General features: G+C 40.2%; 1 protein-coding gene across 5 annotated transcripts in view; it reads left to right on the top strand.

Annotated features, from left to right (window-relative positions):
• FAT1 (FAT atypical cadherin 1) overlaps nucleotides 1–17,142 on the top strand; it is a 164,082-nt gene that overhangs the window by 13,895 nt on the left and 133,045 nt on the right. For all 5 annotated transcript variants that reach the window (XM_006128452.4, XM_006128448.2, XM_075930342.1 and 2 more), the window contains exon 2: nucleotides 3,212–6,493. In XM_006128452.4, the coding sequence (XP_006128514.2) occupies nucleotides 3,232–6,493 (3,262 nt within the window). In that variant the 5' untranslated portion in view covers nucleotides 3,212–3,231. The remainder of the gene's footprint in view (nucleotides 1–3,211; nucleotides 6,494–17,142) is intronic.

The raw sequence follows: 17,142 nt of genomic DNA, 5'->3' as shown, positions 1-17,142 counted from the left end.
CCACATTGGTGAGGGTTGGGGGAGAGGGTTAGTGGAGGGTTTTTTTTTTTTTTTTGCTTCTCACTTGTGTGGTCCCAAACTGATTTTTCTGTGGGTCAGTGGTCTCTGACCCCCAAAAAAGCTCCCTCTCCCCCTGCCAGAAATAAAGAAAACATTGAGACCTTTTGTGTTGGACTTAAAATAATATTTTACTTTATTTAAAATGAGATAGTTAAAATGCTCAATCTGTTTAATAATTTAAATTAAACCATTCTCCCTAGCTGCAGCTGGTTCAGAAAATATGGTCACTGTCCCCAGCCAGCCTCTGTCCCCTCTTCTCCCAGGAGCACACATCCATAAATAGAAGTGAAAAAGTTAAATCTTGACACGCCACTTCTGAAAGGTTCCCTGTGTTAACATTTTGATCTGACAGATTTGAGATTTGTGAGGATTCTGACATATTTGGGAGCATATTTCATATTCATGGGCCAGTTGCAGAGAAAGTTCTGCCTCCTGAGCACAAGAATCTCGCTCCTGTGGTTGAAGTTCCATTCTTCTAGTGCTATGGGGGCAGCCGAGTTAGTCAGTACAGAATGAACTTAAAAAACAGCAAATAGTCTGGTAGCATTTTAAAGACTAACAAAACATGTAGATAGTATCACGAGCTTTCCTGGGCACAGCCCGCTTCAGATGAGACACAGATGGTATTGTGAGCTTTTGTGGGCACAGCCCACTTCTTGGGAACACTATGTGGTGTGTTTTAAATTCATTCTTCTGGTGTAAACTATCTGTTTTAGAAGATCATAAATAGGGATGTTTGAGTGTAAATGACTGACTGTTTGATAAGCAGACGCTTATCAGTTAATGTTGTTGGTTACACTCAGAGAAGCCTCCTCCCAGCAAGCTGAGTGGGCAAGGGCTTCTGGCTCTGCATCTGGAGGGGAGGCTACACTGCCAGCTCCACTCCTGGGGAGGTGGCTTCACTGCTGCAGTGAAGCCTCCTCCCTGGGAGCTGAGGCTTTGCTGCGGGTTCTGCACTATACTGCAGAGCTCGCAAACCAGGCAACTGTGTAACTGCTAAAAATTTCAGTGGTTAGTTGGGTACATGGTTACCTTGTTGTATGATTTTTAACATCCCTAACCATGTTATATGAGGAAAAATCTCTTTTAACCTGGGCTATTCCTTTGTAGATGGCTTTCAAGATAATGGCAAATAATTTTGAATTTGACTCTGTTCAGTAGGGAGCCAGAGTAGAGAACAGAAGACTGGAGTGAGGTGCTCTCAATAGTCTTTTTTTTTTTTGCTGATTAAACAGGACTGCTACATTTTTTTTGAGGTTGGTGACATAGTTCCTAGGTGCAGTGCATTGCAGTGATGAAGTATGGAAGCCAGGAATGTGCAGAGCACTGTGTTCAACTTGGAATCTATTGGGATGGAGTGCTATCTCTGGTCCTGCTGCAGGTGGTAGAGTGAATTCCTTACAAGTGTTGATATTTGGGGACCTCCATAAGGATCTCCAGGATGACCATCATAGTAGTCTGAGGGCTAACACTCATAATGAAAGCTGAAGCTGTGGGTAGTTGTGAGCTCCATAATGTCTTTCCCTCTCACCACAAATTGTCCTGCATTGAAATATTGGCAGCTATGAACTGACATTTACAGACAATTGGGCTCTCCTGCTGCTGCAGAAAAGAAAGTTAATGGTGACTTAAAAGTTCTACACGTCAGTTAAATATATATACAATTTTGGAGAGGCCCTTTAATAAATGTAATTATAATGCCCTTCAAATGTTTTTGACCAGTCCTCCCCTTTCTACCTTTCATAGTATTTATTATCCTCAACTTTGCTCTGATAGGCGTTGCTTTAAGGATAAGAAAGTAATTCATTCTCTCCACATGCTTGAATTCTCATCCTCCACACTGAGAGGATGACAATTTATTGTTAATTGGGAAAGTATTTATTGTAATGTAAATTGCCACCTGCTCAAGATGCAATATAAAGACAGCCCTTATCCCTGAAAGCTTATAAAGTAACAAAAACAGAGAGAATAGAATCCCTTGGAAGTCGAGAGCAGTGAATGATTAAACTCTTAGTCTCACTCCAGTTCTTAGACGATATTATCATTCGACGTGATCCATTGGACAGCCTAAATGAGAAGACATGAAAATGATTTTCTGTCACTATTGTATCAGTACCACAAGTAATCCAGTAACCTCAAATGAAAGGCTCAGTATTTCATTATGAAGCACTGGGGTCATTCATACCCCAATGATTTTTTTTATTTATAAAACAAGTCAATAACACGTGGCCTGTAATAGCGTTGTTTCAGAGACACTTTTTAGTATGATATAATCTTAATAATGATTGCAACAGCTAACCATTGTATGCCTTTTATTAGGCTTGATTGAGACATGTTTGTTACATGTGGAGGAATTTTATTCATATGTAAAAAGAAAGTGTATAACTAAAGTCGTTACTAGGCCCATTAGTTTTAAGATCAAGATGTGAGAAATACAACATTAATAAGTTATAATGACAAAGCTTATTCACTTTGAATAGCTATGGATATAGTTATATTCAATGTGAATAATGTCCAAATTTATTTTCAAATTAGAATAAGTCTTACATGTAGTTTTATATAGTCAAACTTAATATTTGCAAGAAAATTCAAACTGATGGCATTAGATTTCTTCAATAGTTGCTTTCAGTCATTTCCCTCAAGATTGAGGAAAAAAAACTTGTAATGAACTTTGGTATTAAATTTATTAATACTTCCCTTGGATAGCAATATTTTTCTGGTTAATAAAGTTATATATTTCAAGTGTTACATTTTTGTGATTTTTATTTTATTTATTATTTGACTGCTTTTAAATAGTCTGAAATGTGGAAACATTGGGAAATCAATCTAGTTATAAAGTCTAAGAGGGGTAGCTATGGTCTGTGTGTGTGTGTGTGTGTGTGTGTGTATAGTATCATGAGCTCATCTGAAGAAATGGATTTTGCCCATGAAAGCTCATAATACTATATTATTATTATTATTTGTTAGTCTCTAAGGTACCACAGGACTAACTCATTATAATCTAGTTATGTTACTTTTAGTCATATTGGAAATGTAAGATTTTAATGAAATACTTTGTATATTTGAAATCACATAATTTATCAAAATTAAAATGATGATACTTGAATAATTTTTGTAAAAGCTCAGTTAATGATTCTTTATTTTATTTCAGGGTTTTTGATAATTGCCACCATGGAGAGACACTTGACCATGCTGCTGTTGCTGCTGGTGCAGCATTTTGTAAACTGTGAAGGAAATCAAAGACAACATCATACTTCACCAATGCAATTTACAGAAGTTCAATATAATACCACTGTTCATGAAAATTCTGCAGCCAAGACTTATATTGAGCAGCCAGTAAAAATGGGCATTTACCTTGCAAATCCACTATGGGATATAAGATACAAAATTATTTCTGGTGACAATGAAAATTTGTTTAAAGCTGAAGAGTATATTCTTGGAAACTTTTGCTTTTTGAGAATACGGACCAAGGGAGGAAATACAGCTATCCTTAACAGAGAAGTGAAAGACCATTACATATTGACTATAAAAGCAGTTGAAAAGAATACTAATGCTGAAGCCCGCACAAAGGTCAAGGTGCAGATACTGGATACAAATGACTTAAGGCCTTTGTTTTCTCCAACTTCTTACAGTGTTTCTTTGCCTGAAAATACAGCAATAAGGACCAGCATTGCTAGAGTAAGTGCAACAGATGCAGATATTGGAACCAATGGTGAGTTTTACTACAGTTTTAAAGAAAGAACAGATATGTTTGCTATACACCCAACTAGTGGTGCAGTGGTTCTAACTGGAAGACTTGACTACGCAGAAACTAAGCTTTATGAAATGGAAATCCTCGCAGTGGATCGTGGAATGAAACTGTATGGTAGCAGTGGTATTAGCAGCATGGCAAGGCTAACTGTTCATGTAGAGCAAGCAAATGAATATGCTCCTGTTATTACAGCTGCTGTACTGACTCCTTCAGAACTGGACAAGGATCCAACATATGCAATCGTAACTGTTGAGGACAGTGATCAAGGTTCAAATGGAGAAATAGCATCTTTAAGTATTGTGGCTGGTGACCTACTTCAGCAGTTCAAAACTGTGAGGTCTGTTCCAGGAGGTAAAGAATACAAAATCAAAGCTGTTGGCCACGTTGATTGGGAGAACCAACCTTTTGGATATAATCTGACTCTTCAGGCTAAAGATAAAGGAAATCCTTCACTGTTTTCTTCTGTAAAAGTTATTCACATCACATCCCCACTGTTTAAGTCTGGACCGGTGAGATTTGAAAAAGATGTGTATAGAGCAGACATAAGTGAATTTGCTCCTCCAAACACTCCTGTGATAATGGTGAAAGCTTTACCTAATTATTCACAATTAAAATATATTTTTAAAAATGCACCAGGAAAAGTCAGATTCAACTTAAACCCACACACAGGTCTTATCACCACTTTAGAACCAATAAAAGCACAGTATGCATCCCATTTTGAACTTGAAGTCATGACAAGTGACAGAAAAGCCTCTGCAAAAGTGATAATTAAAGTAAAAGCCATGAACAGTAATCCACCTGAATTTACCCAGACATCATATAAAGCTTCCTTTGATGAGAATGTGCCAGTGGGTACTAATGTCATGAGTGTGAGTGCAAAAGATCTTGATGAGGGTGAAAATGGTTATGTGACATATAGCATTTCAAACTTAAATCCTTTGCCATTTATGATTAACCATTTCAATGGTAGTATCAGTACCACAGAAGACATGGATTATGAATTGATGCCAAGGGTTTACAACTTAAGGATTCGAGCATCTGATTGGGGCACACCATATCGTCGAGAAGTTGAAGTTCCTGTTACTATTATTTTAAATAATTTGAATGATAACACACCACTGTTTGAGAAAATAAATTGTGAGGGAACAATCCCTAGGGATCATGGTGTTGGAGAACAAATTACTACTGTATCTGCTATTGATGCTGATGAGCTTCAGTTGGTGAGATACCAGATTGAATCTGGAAATGACTTAGATTTATTTATTTTAAACCCAAACTCTGGGGTGCTTTCCCTGAAGCAATCTCTAATAGGTGGTTCAGGTGCGAAAGTATCTTTTCATAGTCTGAGAATTACAGCTACAGATGGTGAGAACTTTGCAGTTCCATTATATATCAACATAACTGTAGCTGCCAGTCGTAAACCAGTGAATTTGCAATGTGAAGAGACTGGTGTAGCCAAAATGCTGGCAGAGAAACTACTGCAGGCAAATAAACTGCACAGTCATGGTGAGGTTGAGGATGCTTTCTTTGACACTCACTCCATGAATCTGCATGCACCTCAGTTTAGAAGTACTCTTGCTACTAGTGTTGAAGTAAAGGAAGACCTACCTGTGGGTTCTAGCATAATACTTATGGGTGCCACAGACCTTGACGTTGGCTTCAATGGAAGACTAGTTTATGCCATCTCTGGAGGAAATAACGATAGTAGTTTTACTGTGGATTTGGAAACAGGAACATTAAAGATTTTATCTCCCCTTGATCGAGAAGTAAAAGATAAATACACTCTGAATATTACTGTTTATGATCTGGGAATACCACAAAAGTCTGCCTGGCATCTTTTAGATATCAAAATTTTAGATGCCAATGATAACAGACCAGAGTTTTTACAAGACAGCTATTTTGTTGAAGTAAGTGAAAACAAGGAACTAAACAGTGAAATCATTCAAATTGAAGCCACAGATAAAGATTTGGGGACTAATGGGGAAGTAAAATATTCTCTTATTACAGATACAGATTTGTTCACTATTGACAGTGAGACTGGTATTGTAAAAGTTGTAGGGGCCTTGGATCGTGAAATCCAACAGGTGCATTTCCTGAAAATAGAGGCCAGGGACCAGCCCAATGAAGAACCTCAGCTGTTTTCCACTGTACTTTTGAAAGTATCTTTAGAAGATGTCAATGACAATCCTCCTAAATTTATTCCATTGAATTATCACGTGAAAGTTCGAGAGGACCTTCCAGAAGGAACTATTATCACATGGCTAGAAGCATACGATCCTGACATAGGTCAGTCAAGTCAAGTGCGATATAGCTTTTTAGATAGTGGTGATGGAACCTTTGATGTAGATAAATTGAGTGGAGCAATACGTATTGTACAAAAACTGGATTTTGAAAGGAGACAAGTTTACAATCTAACTGTGCGGGCGAAGGACAAAGGAAAGCCAATTTCATTATCTTCTACTTGTTATGTTGAAGTTGAGGTAGTTGATGTAAATGAAAATTTGCACCCTCCACGGTTTTCCAGCTTTGTGGATAAAGGCTTTGTAAAAGAAGATGTCCCTATTGGTTCATCTGTGATGACAGTAACTGCCTATGATGAGGATACAGGAAGAGATGGAGAAATTAGGTATTCAATCAGAGATGGCTCTGGTGTTGGCATTTTCAGAATAGATGAAGAAAAAGGTAAGAATGTTGTCAATCTTAATTCATTTATTCTGTAGCCAGTGTTAAGAAAAAATAAAACAAACCTAAAGCACTAACACTGTTAAGAATAGATTTATTTTTACATCATTTTCTTGAACATTTCTTTCTCTCTTTTCAGTTTTAGTATATGAGTATATAGTTAAGAAGTGAAAGTGAAAATGTTCATTAAAGTTGCATTTTTTTCTACTTGGATTAAATTTGTATAGCATGGTATATATTGGTCTCCTCTCCTACATGGGCACTGAAAGGAATATTCTATAGAATCCAGATTGTGGAGCCCTTACTCACATTGGTGAGAACTTACTTGCGTGAGTAGTTCCATAAATGAGGACTCACCAGGATGCCACAGTCTAGCCTTAGGGATAGAGTGTAAGCTTTAGCTCTATAATTTTCTTGCTTTTTTAAACTTTAAGTTAGATCATTGTTATCTTCTGAGTATAGCTGCTTTGTGTGATTTTATTTACTGCTTTTGCTACATGAATTGATAGCTTTCTATGCTCACCCTAAAAATAGTAACTGTACATGTTTGGTGAATAACAAATACATTTTCTGCTTGTTAAAAATAATATTTTATGGTGATAATCCATACGTGCAATGGTATAACAGGTTCAGAGGTTGGTTTGTTGTGTCGGTGTTTCATAGGTTAAGAACTTCCATCAGCATTTTATTCAAGTGTAATTAATTCAAAAGTGTGATCATTATAACCTCAGTAAAAGACTGAAATTCTGTTAATTGTTTCTTGATTAAGTGTCTCTGGCATAGTTAATGAGAATTGCCACTTCATTCTACCTCCCCAATACAATTTTTCTTTCTTTAAAAATTAAAATGAAATATTGTTAAGTTTCACAAAAGCAAGAAAATTGAGTGATGTTGTCTTGTACTGTCTTTCATGCCATTGTACTTGGATACTTTGTTCCTCATAATTGTATGGATTTTCACAAACCTTTGGTGCTAGATGACTTAAGCATAAATAACAAAGTTAAGTAGCAACCATGGGCTAAGTTCTGTGCTATGTAACACCCTTGGTAATATGTTATAACTTATATCAGTTCAAAGTTATCTGAAGTTTTTGCTTATTTTTTTTAATTGATTTCACAGGATATGTCTACACTGCAATAAGATACCTGTGCCTATCTGGTGCCAGCTGACTTGAGCGCATGTGGTTTAGGCTTTGGGACTGTTAAACTTTTATGTAGACTTCTGGGCTTAGGCTGAGCCTGAGCTCTGAGATGCTGTCGCCTCTCAAGGTCCTAGAACCTAGGATGAGGCCCAAGTAAGGAAGTCCAACACAGCAATGCAACAACCCAAGCCATGTGAGCCCAAGTCAGCTGGCATGGGACAGCTGTAGGGTTTGAATTGGACTGTACGCATACCTGCAGACAGGAGGTAATGCCAGTTATAAGTTACAACTCCTTTAATAATGATTCTGTGTTTTATACATGGGGTCTGCCAAATTTGTGCTTGTGGAACAAAAATGTTACGGACTTCAGAATGGGAGAGTGGGACAGTTGGCCATATTTGAAGGTTTCGTGGGAGGTTTATAGTCCTCACCTTCATTCCAGAAGATAGATTAAGGTTGGAAGGCCCTACTGGGGATTGTTGGCTGTAAGGTGGGAATAACATGATAAAATATATTCATATCTTTATGAAACAGGTATTTTATTGAGATTGACTCAAGATTTGCTAAGAAACCAAAACTTCAAGCAAACCTCAGGGTAAACAACTGGGACCAACCAGTTTAGTTGCACCAAAAATGCATGTATTAGGCATGTTAAATTTAGATTAATTAACTCGGGTGGCCAACCTGCGGCTCGTGAGCTACATGTGGCTCTTCAAAGGAAAAATTGCGGCTCCCTTTCTGGCCGACGGAAGCCTGCTTGGGCCACACGCAGCTGTTAAAGGGGCAGTGTGGTTTTTTTGCTCAGCAACTTCTTTCCCTCAGCTCTTTGTGCTGTTTCCACCACTATTTTGGCTCTTTGTCTGTAACATGTTAGCCACCCATGAATTAACTAATTGAATAGTTGATGGAATTTCCATCAACTATTCAAGTAGTCGAGTCTATAAAAGTGCTTGCTGGGCTCTTGCTAGAGTTAAAAAGTGTGGAAGCCCTGCAAGGAGCAAAGGGCCAGCGGGGGACTCCCTGCTGGCCCCACGCTTCCTGCAGCACCTCAATCTTTGAAATGCACAAAAGCCCCACGGGAGCTCTTGTACATTTCAAAAGGAAGCCCCACAGGGAGCATGGGCTTCTGCTTTTGTAATGTACTAGAGCCACACCGGGGCTCTTGTACATTTCAAAAGCAGAATTACAGCTGCAGTGGTGTGAGTGGAGACTGCTTTAGTTCCTGCTAATGCTGTTTCCCACTGTGCCTCTACCTCCCCTGCCCCCCACAGAGATGGTGCTGGGGGCAACCGGCTTTTAAGCCGGCTCCTCCCAACACCTCTTGCTTTCCCCCTTCCGTCTCTCCCCCCACCCCTCCCCCCAGCTGCCTCTGTCTGATAGACGCAGCAATGGTGGGGGGGAGGGAAGGAAGCAACTAGTTGCATCACTAATTGACTATCGCTAGTTGCACAGACTTTTGACTTATTGGATAATCTGCTAGTTGCTTACATCCCTATTGTGTACCCAAATACACATTTCATGCTTCTCCAGGAAATATCATCATAGCTAATTCTATGTGTTGAGAATGGCTCTGAACTAGTTCCCTGAGGACTGTCATGAAAGCTCCAACATGTTCCATAACAAATATATGTACTTCAGAGAACCGACAAAAATATTGTATTAGTCAGACACGTGCACATGGGGAACTGGAGCTCTAGAACACTTTATCCTTTGAGGTCCAAAACCATCTGTCATATGAGCCCTAAGCGAACGTCCTCAGTTAAACAGATATACTCTTGCAAATGGCTTAACTCTGCATTGATTTTATACTTGGATACTTTTTTAAAATATTTTAACCTTATACTAGTGCTGGCAGAACTTACATTATGGATTCTTTGCCATATTTACTCTCCCAAAGTCTGATGAATTTGGAGTTGTAGAATCTTTTGAAAATGGCCAGTTAGCAGCTGTTTAATAGCATTTTCCTTGAGTTATTATAGCAGTTAATATTTTAATAATATAAAATGGTTTGTCAGACAAACATTAAGAATTCCAGCAGTATAGATGATTTTATTTTAAATTAACTGAAACATTCTGATTAATATTAAACAAAATTTACATATAAAACATAAAATGTATATTTTTGGGGGGGAGAACAAATACAGTATAGAACCTTGCAACTTCTTGCTTCAGTAATCCATGAATCCTTACTGATCGTGGATTTAAATGTTTACACTTCACAGGATCACTAAATGGGGACACACTTGTCCTGGCAGAGCAAATGCAGGTGATGTGTGCCGTGTAGACCAGTGGGTGAATGAACTTACCCTTGCTCTTCTCTCTATTCTAGGTGATAATGCTCTTACAATAGGGCTACAGCATTGGCTGCTGCTTCTGTTCAGCTCTCTCTTTTTTCCTGTTCCTTAAGGGAAGCTCAAGATCTGCTTTTCTGTGATTTCTACTGAAACAAACAATAATCCAAGATAGGGATATGAATGGTTAACCTTAATGGGTGAAGCTTACGGGTTCTGGTTAATTGGGAAGGGCTGGAGCAGCTTCCTGCCTACCATGGGGTCCAGAGACTCTGAGCCCACTGCAGGCAGTGACTGTTCTCGCTGGAATATCCCTATCTGGGGTGGGCCTGCCCTCATCCCCACCACAGCCCCTGTCTGCAGTGGAAGGGGGGTGTCACTCCAGCCCACCCAGGTTGGAGAGGTGCCCCCCTCACTAATCACCTTTTAATTGGTTAACCGATTAAACATAATGCCCACCCCCATTCCCCTTCAGCAGTGGTTATGGCTGTTAGTTAAATTAACTCTGGGTTGAGTCCAGCTGCGGAAAAAGATTGAAGATAGAACACAAGTCACTAAAATCAACATAAATTGTAACCCTCACCCAGGTAACATGTCTGAGGGCAGGAAATAATAGTCAGGCACTTACTAGTGTTCCTCTTGCAACCATGTTGCAAGTGTCGCTCACAACACAATTTACAAATATATACAGGCTAAAGCTATACTAATGAACATATAACTGGAGAACAAAGAACTTAGGCTGTGTCTAGACTACATGCCTCTGTTGTCAGAGGCATGTAGATTAGACACATAGGCAAAGTCAAATGAAGCCGCGGTTTAAATGATCGCGGCTTCATTTAAATTTACATGGCTGCCGTGCTGAGCCGACAAACAGCTGATCAGCTGTTTGTCCGCTCAGCGCGCTAGTCTGGACGCTCCCCTGCGGACATCAAAGCCCTTTGTCGGCAGCCCCGGTAAACCTCATCCCATGAGGAATAATGGGGCTGCCGACAAAGGGCTTTGATGTCGGTAGGGGAGGGTCCATACTAGCGCGCTGAACGGACAAACAGCTGATCAGCTGTTTGTCTGCTCAGCGCGGCAGCCATGTAAATTTAAATGAAGCCGCGATCATTCAAATTGCGGCTTCATTTGACTTTGCCTATGTGTCTAATCTACATGCCTCTGACGACAGAGGCATGTAGTCTAGACACAGCCTTAGATACAGTAATGATGCAGAAAGAACTACCACACACTGGTTTGTTATTTACTTGAAATAAGTAAACAGAAATTTGCATTTCAAAATAAATAATGCAGCTGAATGCAACATCAAGTGTACTGAAAGATTAGTGTGTACTCAGTTTTAAAATCTAAGAATGGTTTCACAAATGAAACCTATCCAGCAAAGCCATGCTCCTATAGCTGGAAGAAAATGAAGTCCTACATACTCATAGGTTGAAGAGCAGCCTGCAAGTTCAGATGATTAGATATAAATCTAACTTATCTACTAAACAAGAAGTAAATATATTCTTAAAATACGGGGGAGGAGGGCCTGTGCCTCGGGGTGCCAGATCTAGATGAGCCAGGGACTCCATTTGGCCCCAGGGCCTGAGATTCCACACCCCGATATAGATTCTAGAGTGCTGTGGGCTGTGCCTCCAAAAACCTGCAGGAACACGAATGCTCCTGGATCAGAACCTAAGGACATGAGGGCCAGCTGGCCAGGACAACAGGGTTGGTAGGTGGGCCAGAGTCCGCTATGCAGGAGTTTCCCGGCTGTACAGATTGGCACTGGGCTGGAGCCCCAGAGCCCTGTGGCAGGCCCCGGGAGCTCGGGGCGGAGGTTGCGGCCCTGTGGCAGCACAGGACCAGAGTCCTCCAGCAGCTTCTTGGAGCACGGGGTGAGGGCTGGAGTAGTAGTTCTCTGAGTGCCGGGCTGAGCCATTGTGGCGCCCCTGGCAACATGGAGATGGACTTGAGCCTCGCGACAGCGCAGGGTAGGATCCCTGGAGCAGCCTGTTGGACAGCAAATTAACCAGTGCAAATTAATTTTTTTTTGTATTGCAGAATAACAGTAATTTTGTTCTGAAACTAACAATCAACCTTTTTTGCTTTCATGTGATTCAGAGAATCTTATACAGGTTGGACCCCTCTGGTCTGGCGCACTCGAGACCTGAGCCATTCTGCTGGCTGCCCTGCTGCCAACTCCTCTCCCTGGGGATCGCAAGGCTGGGACTCCCCACCCTGCTGCCCCCGCTGCTGCCGCCAGGTGTTCTCAGGAATTCCTCAGCCAGGGCCACTCTGCTGCCACTAATCCCATTCAGCTGCCTCCAGCCCCACTGCCTCTTGGGGTTCCTGGCCCTGCTGCTGTGGCCTGGTCCCACTGCCGCCTGGGGTTTCCCAGGGTTCCCTGGCTGGGGTGGCCACCGCGGATTTCCCTGCTGGGGCTGGGATTGCCTGTTGCAGCCTGGCCCTGCCGCCAAGGTTCACCAGCCCTGTGCTCCTGTGTTGCTGCCTAGCCCCGCTGCCATCGGGGTTTTCCCAGTCAGGGCCACCCAGCCATCACAGCCCCCCCTGCTGCCAGGGGCTTCCCAGGATTCCCTGGCCAGGGATGCCCGGTCTCCATCAGCCCCACTACCAGGGGCTCTCCAGCCACCTGATGCCACTAACTCGGCAGGGTTTCCCAGCCAGGGCAGAGGCTCCCCTGAGGCCACCTGGTCCCACTGATGCTGGGGGTTCCCCTGCCTAGCCACTGCTGGCCCAGCTGGGACCCCATGTTTTTCTGTCTGGCTCCTCTGCTCTTTGGTCCAGCAACATCTGTGGTCTTGCTGGGTGACAGATGTTGCTGGACCAAAGAGCCCTGGATTTAGGAGGTTCAATCTGTATTCCTGTGATTAGTTGATCTTCAGAGGGTTAGTGTGCTTAGAAAACTCATAAGGTTAGATGAAGTTGAGAGAGAAGGTTTTGTGTGTTTCCTAAAAAAAGTAAAGAGTAGAAACAAAAATAACAAAAAAAGTGCTTTACAGGACTGTCTCTGTGTGCCGTAGAATATCATCACTAAGACTTACTGAGTATTAGACATCCTATTTCCAAGAGTGAAAGGAGGTAGTTTATTAGAATAGTGAATAAGATACATAGCTATTTAAAGTAAAATACTAAATAATGCTGCTAATAGGTTCAGGATATTTTAACCTGGCATATAATAAACTGAGCATATTAAAATGTGCTTACAGCTTATTTGTAAATGTTTCCTTTTTTGGGAATATGAGTTACATTTATGATTAAATTCTTAAAAGGATTACATCCAATTTTGCATTTTCAATGACTGCCCTTTGGCTTTTATTTAACTTTTCTTATTACACCATTCATCACTGTTGAGTTTTAATAATGAGTGTGGACATTTACAAAGATTAAAAATGTTTATAATTAAATGAGCACATCACCAAATGATGTTAATCTGGATATATGATACATAATTGAGAACCACAGGATCTCTTGTTATTTCCAGTTAAACCAGTTTTGTAAATTGGCAGTCTTTAACAGATCTTTTCAGGTATTCCTCAAATTCATGTAGTAAACCAATTTGATTTACTTGCCCTAAAACTATACCTTGAGAGAATTTTTAAAAATACATTTTTATTTCAGGTTTTGTTGTAAAATAATTAATAATAACTCAAGTTTAAGGAAATATGAGAACTTTATGCTTTACTCATGTTTAAAGAAGACAATAATTTTCAGAGTTTTCACCTATGTGGTGTTAAGGATTGTCAGTTCTTTGAGCTACATGGAGCATGCCTAGGTACTCCCTGTGAAAACCATCTGTTGCGTATTATTTGTAATCACGCTAAATCTGTCTGCTGGTTTAATGTTTGAATGCTGTTTACATGAGTCTCCATATTTACAGTTGCTGAAATGTGTAGTGGAAAAATTGGTGACCAGGCTACCTTTACTTTAGGAGACATTAAATGTGAGGTTTTGGTATTGTTAGTTGACTAGGAAAATGTATTTATATATCACACTATTTGCATGTGCAAGAGAGGCTGGAAAACTTAGTGATACCCTTTTTTACTCATACCATCCCTCTCTACCCTTACATTGTATACCTGGCATAAGTCCAGATCGTTAGAAGAGTTCTGATCTGTTCTTGAACATGGATTTGAGATCAATTTGATCACCTACAGTTAATTAGCAGAATGGCTGACAAGGAAGCCTTTAGCGGAAGCTTTCCCTTAATCTCTCAGAAATGTGGAGGAATTTGCAAGCCAAAGGCAGTACTTGTTGCTTGAAGGGGGATGTGTGGAGCCATTCCAAGGGCTCAAAAAGGGGATATGGATGGCTTACTGAAGCAGCCCAAAGAGGAATCAAGTGATTTGATTCCCTTGCTTATCTGATCAGCAGTAGGCAGAGTAGCTAATCCCACCTGGTTTCTGTGAATGAACATATCTTCCCTGATTTCCTATTCTATGTGATAAAATTAAGAAAGGCAGAAAGGGTGGCTGACAGTGGTGTACAAATTGAATCCATTCCCCACCATATTGAGGACATAGAGTTCAGAAGACTGGTAATGAGGATGCCCTAGATGAGGAAAAGAAAGTGGCATATGAATGAATGACTGTTAAACCACAAATAGTAAGGTGGGGTTAGTGTGTGGGGAAAGAATATAGCTGATCAGGAAGTGAGGTGAAATCACCCTATTTTTCTCTCGCTGCTTCCTCCTAACTGCTTTTGCAAATACTATGCCTAGGATCAGATGCTAAAGATAACAGATCCCCACAAGAGGAAAGCTATGTCAAAGATCAGAACCAGCTAGAGAGCTGAACAGCTGCATTAACAGTCTATCAAGAAGCCACTAGATAGCAGAGTTTAGCAGAATCCTGGACAAAGGAGCGCTTGAAACCAACTGGTTATTTCAATTAAATCCTGATGCAATCAGCAATTCTGCATTGTGTGGCCAGATCAAAAATGACAAAACAGTGTGTGAAATTTCCTGATCTTGTGGGGAAAGATATTTGTCTAAGGAGATTTGTCTAGGAAAAAATCTAGAAAGCAGAGAGGCATTTTTGCTAACAGTACTGCTTAACTTAATATTCCAAGGAATAATTCTAATAAGACATTTGGCACATTGATATCTGAAAACAAAAACTGGTGGAAAACAGGGATGTTAAATAGGGACGCTAAATTGCGATTAATCAACTAATCAGATTTAATCAGTAAGCGTTTGGTTCTTACTACATTTAAAAGGCAGAGGCGCAGCCTTAAACCTGGGTGGCTCTTACTTCATTTAAAAGACAGAGCTTCAGTGGTACTGCACTTCTGCCTTCTCTGCCCCCCCCCCCCCCCCCCGCCCCCAGCCACAGACATGGTTCTGGGGGGAATCGGCTTTTAAGACCAGGAGCTACCGCAGGTCCAGGAGTTACCCCTCTGCGGCTCTGCAGTTTAAATGTAGTGGGAGCTGGGCTGCCTGCGTGCCCAGCTCTTACTACGTTTAAACTGCAGAGCTGCAGCAGGGGTGCTCCTTCTGAGCACCTTCCCTTATCGATTAATTGTGAAGTCGACTTCATGATTACCCAGTTACCTGCCTCTTAACATCCTTACCTTAGAGACTAACAAAAATATATAAATAGTATCATGAGCTTTTGTGGGCACAACCCACTTCTGATATATTTTTGTTAGTCTGCAAGGTACTACAAGATCATTGTTGTTTTTAATTTTTTTTAAAGAGGTAGTTAGTGTTCTTTGATCAGATAGAACAGTAGCAGTTTGGCAGTGATTAATGGACATCTTTCTAAAATCTCTCTCAGCATTTTGAAAACTTTTAGAAACACAAAATGGTTAGCATGATTTTATTAACCCCTTTTGGAGTGATGTCCCTTTCCAGCCTTTTGCAGAGCTGGTTATATCAGAAGTGTAATCCAGGATCTAACTCCATGTGCAGCAGAGCAGAAATGCAGCTCTGATGTACCATTTCTGAATGTAAGATTGATGCAGAACATCCTTAAGCAGAGTTCAAAAATAGTAGTGTGGACAGGACTTTAAATCAATGTAGATTACAATCAATGTAGAAACAGCTTTCAATCTTTGAAATTTAAAAATACTATGTAGGCAAATTAAATTGCCATAATGTTTGTTTGGATTTTTATCCCTTGGAAGAAGCTGTATTAGTTTTAAACAAACATGTTTATTTTGTGTTTTGCTCCCGGCAAAGCCATATGGTAAGATAGTTTGCGAATTTTTAAAAATATCCTGCTGGGAACACCATCACTGTGACAGGTAAATAGAGACTCCATACAAAGGCTTGGGCTTGCCTCATCCTTTGCTTCTGCATAGCTGTGGAAAGTAGGGATTGTTTTGCTGTGAACCCTATTGATTAGGTCACAATCTGGTCTGATGAAAACATAGCTGCCTACGGGCTGTCTCACTGTAGGAGATTTACAGACACTGTGTGTGAAATAGCCACATGTGGTCTCAAGATTACCTTAAAAACAGAAATCAATTCAGGCAGCAGAGTACACATTATGGGCCCATTAATTTGTTCAGTCCTCTTTGACTTGAAAAGCACTTGTGAGCAAAAGAATAATAAAAAGGAATGATTGCCAAAAGCTGTGGAAGGTGCATCTTGCCATATCACTGGTGGTGCATCTGTTGAGTTGTGGATTTATTTCCTACTGTGACATCTCCTTAGCTTTTCAAGTATGTTTTAAGGTCAAATGAGAGGAATTTGAAAATTATTATATAATGTTTACTCTTTTCCTTGAAGATTTAAAACTTTAGTCATATTCCATTTGTGTAAGTTTAACAAAGGCAATCCTACACAGGTATTTGGCAGGCTCCTATATCTTGATAGCAAGAAGTAGTTGTGACTTTATAATTCTGAATTAATTCTAAACTGTTGGTCCCACTGAAAGTCTGGCTTGCATGTCAGTTTCTTAATTTTTTATAATACTCGTTGCATCCATAATTTAAACATGTCTGACTTTAGCCTATCCAAGCAAATATGCTAAAATACAAGTCATTTTATTTTTAAGGGAGCTTGTGGGAAATGTGAAAGTACCCTGAATTCAGAAAAATGGTTGCAAAAATATTTGATTCTGAAGGGAATTATTTCTATTAGCACTTCATCTTGCACCCCACTTGATACATTCATATTTAATAGCTGCTCACATTTCAGTTACACTTAATATATCTGGCCAAGACTTAAACAATAAACTGTATTTCTTTTAGATAACTGTATATTTTTGGTA

This window comes from Pelodiscus sinensis, chromosome 5 (assembly GCF_049634645.1).
Source record: "Pelodiscus sinensis isolate JC-2024 chromosome 5, ASM4963464v1, whole genome shotgun sequence".
Taxonomy (NCBI): Eukaryota; Metazoa; Chordata; order Testudines; family Trionychidae; genus Pelodiscus; species Pelodiscus sinensis.
Note: the sequence above shows the minus strand (reverse complement) of the source record. Positions and strands in the feature narration are given on the sequence as shown.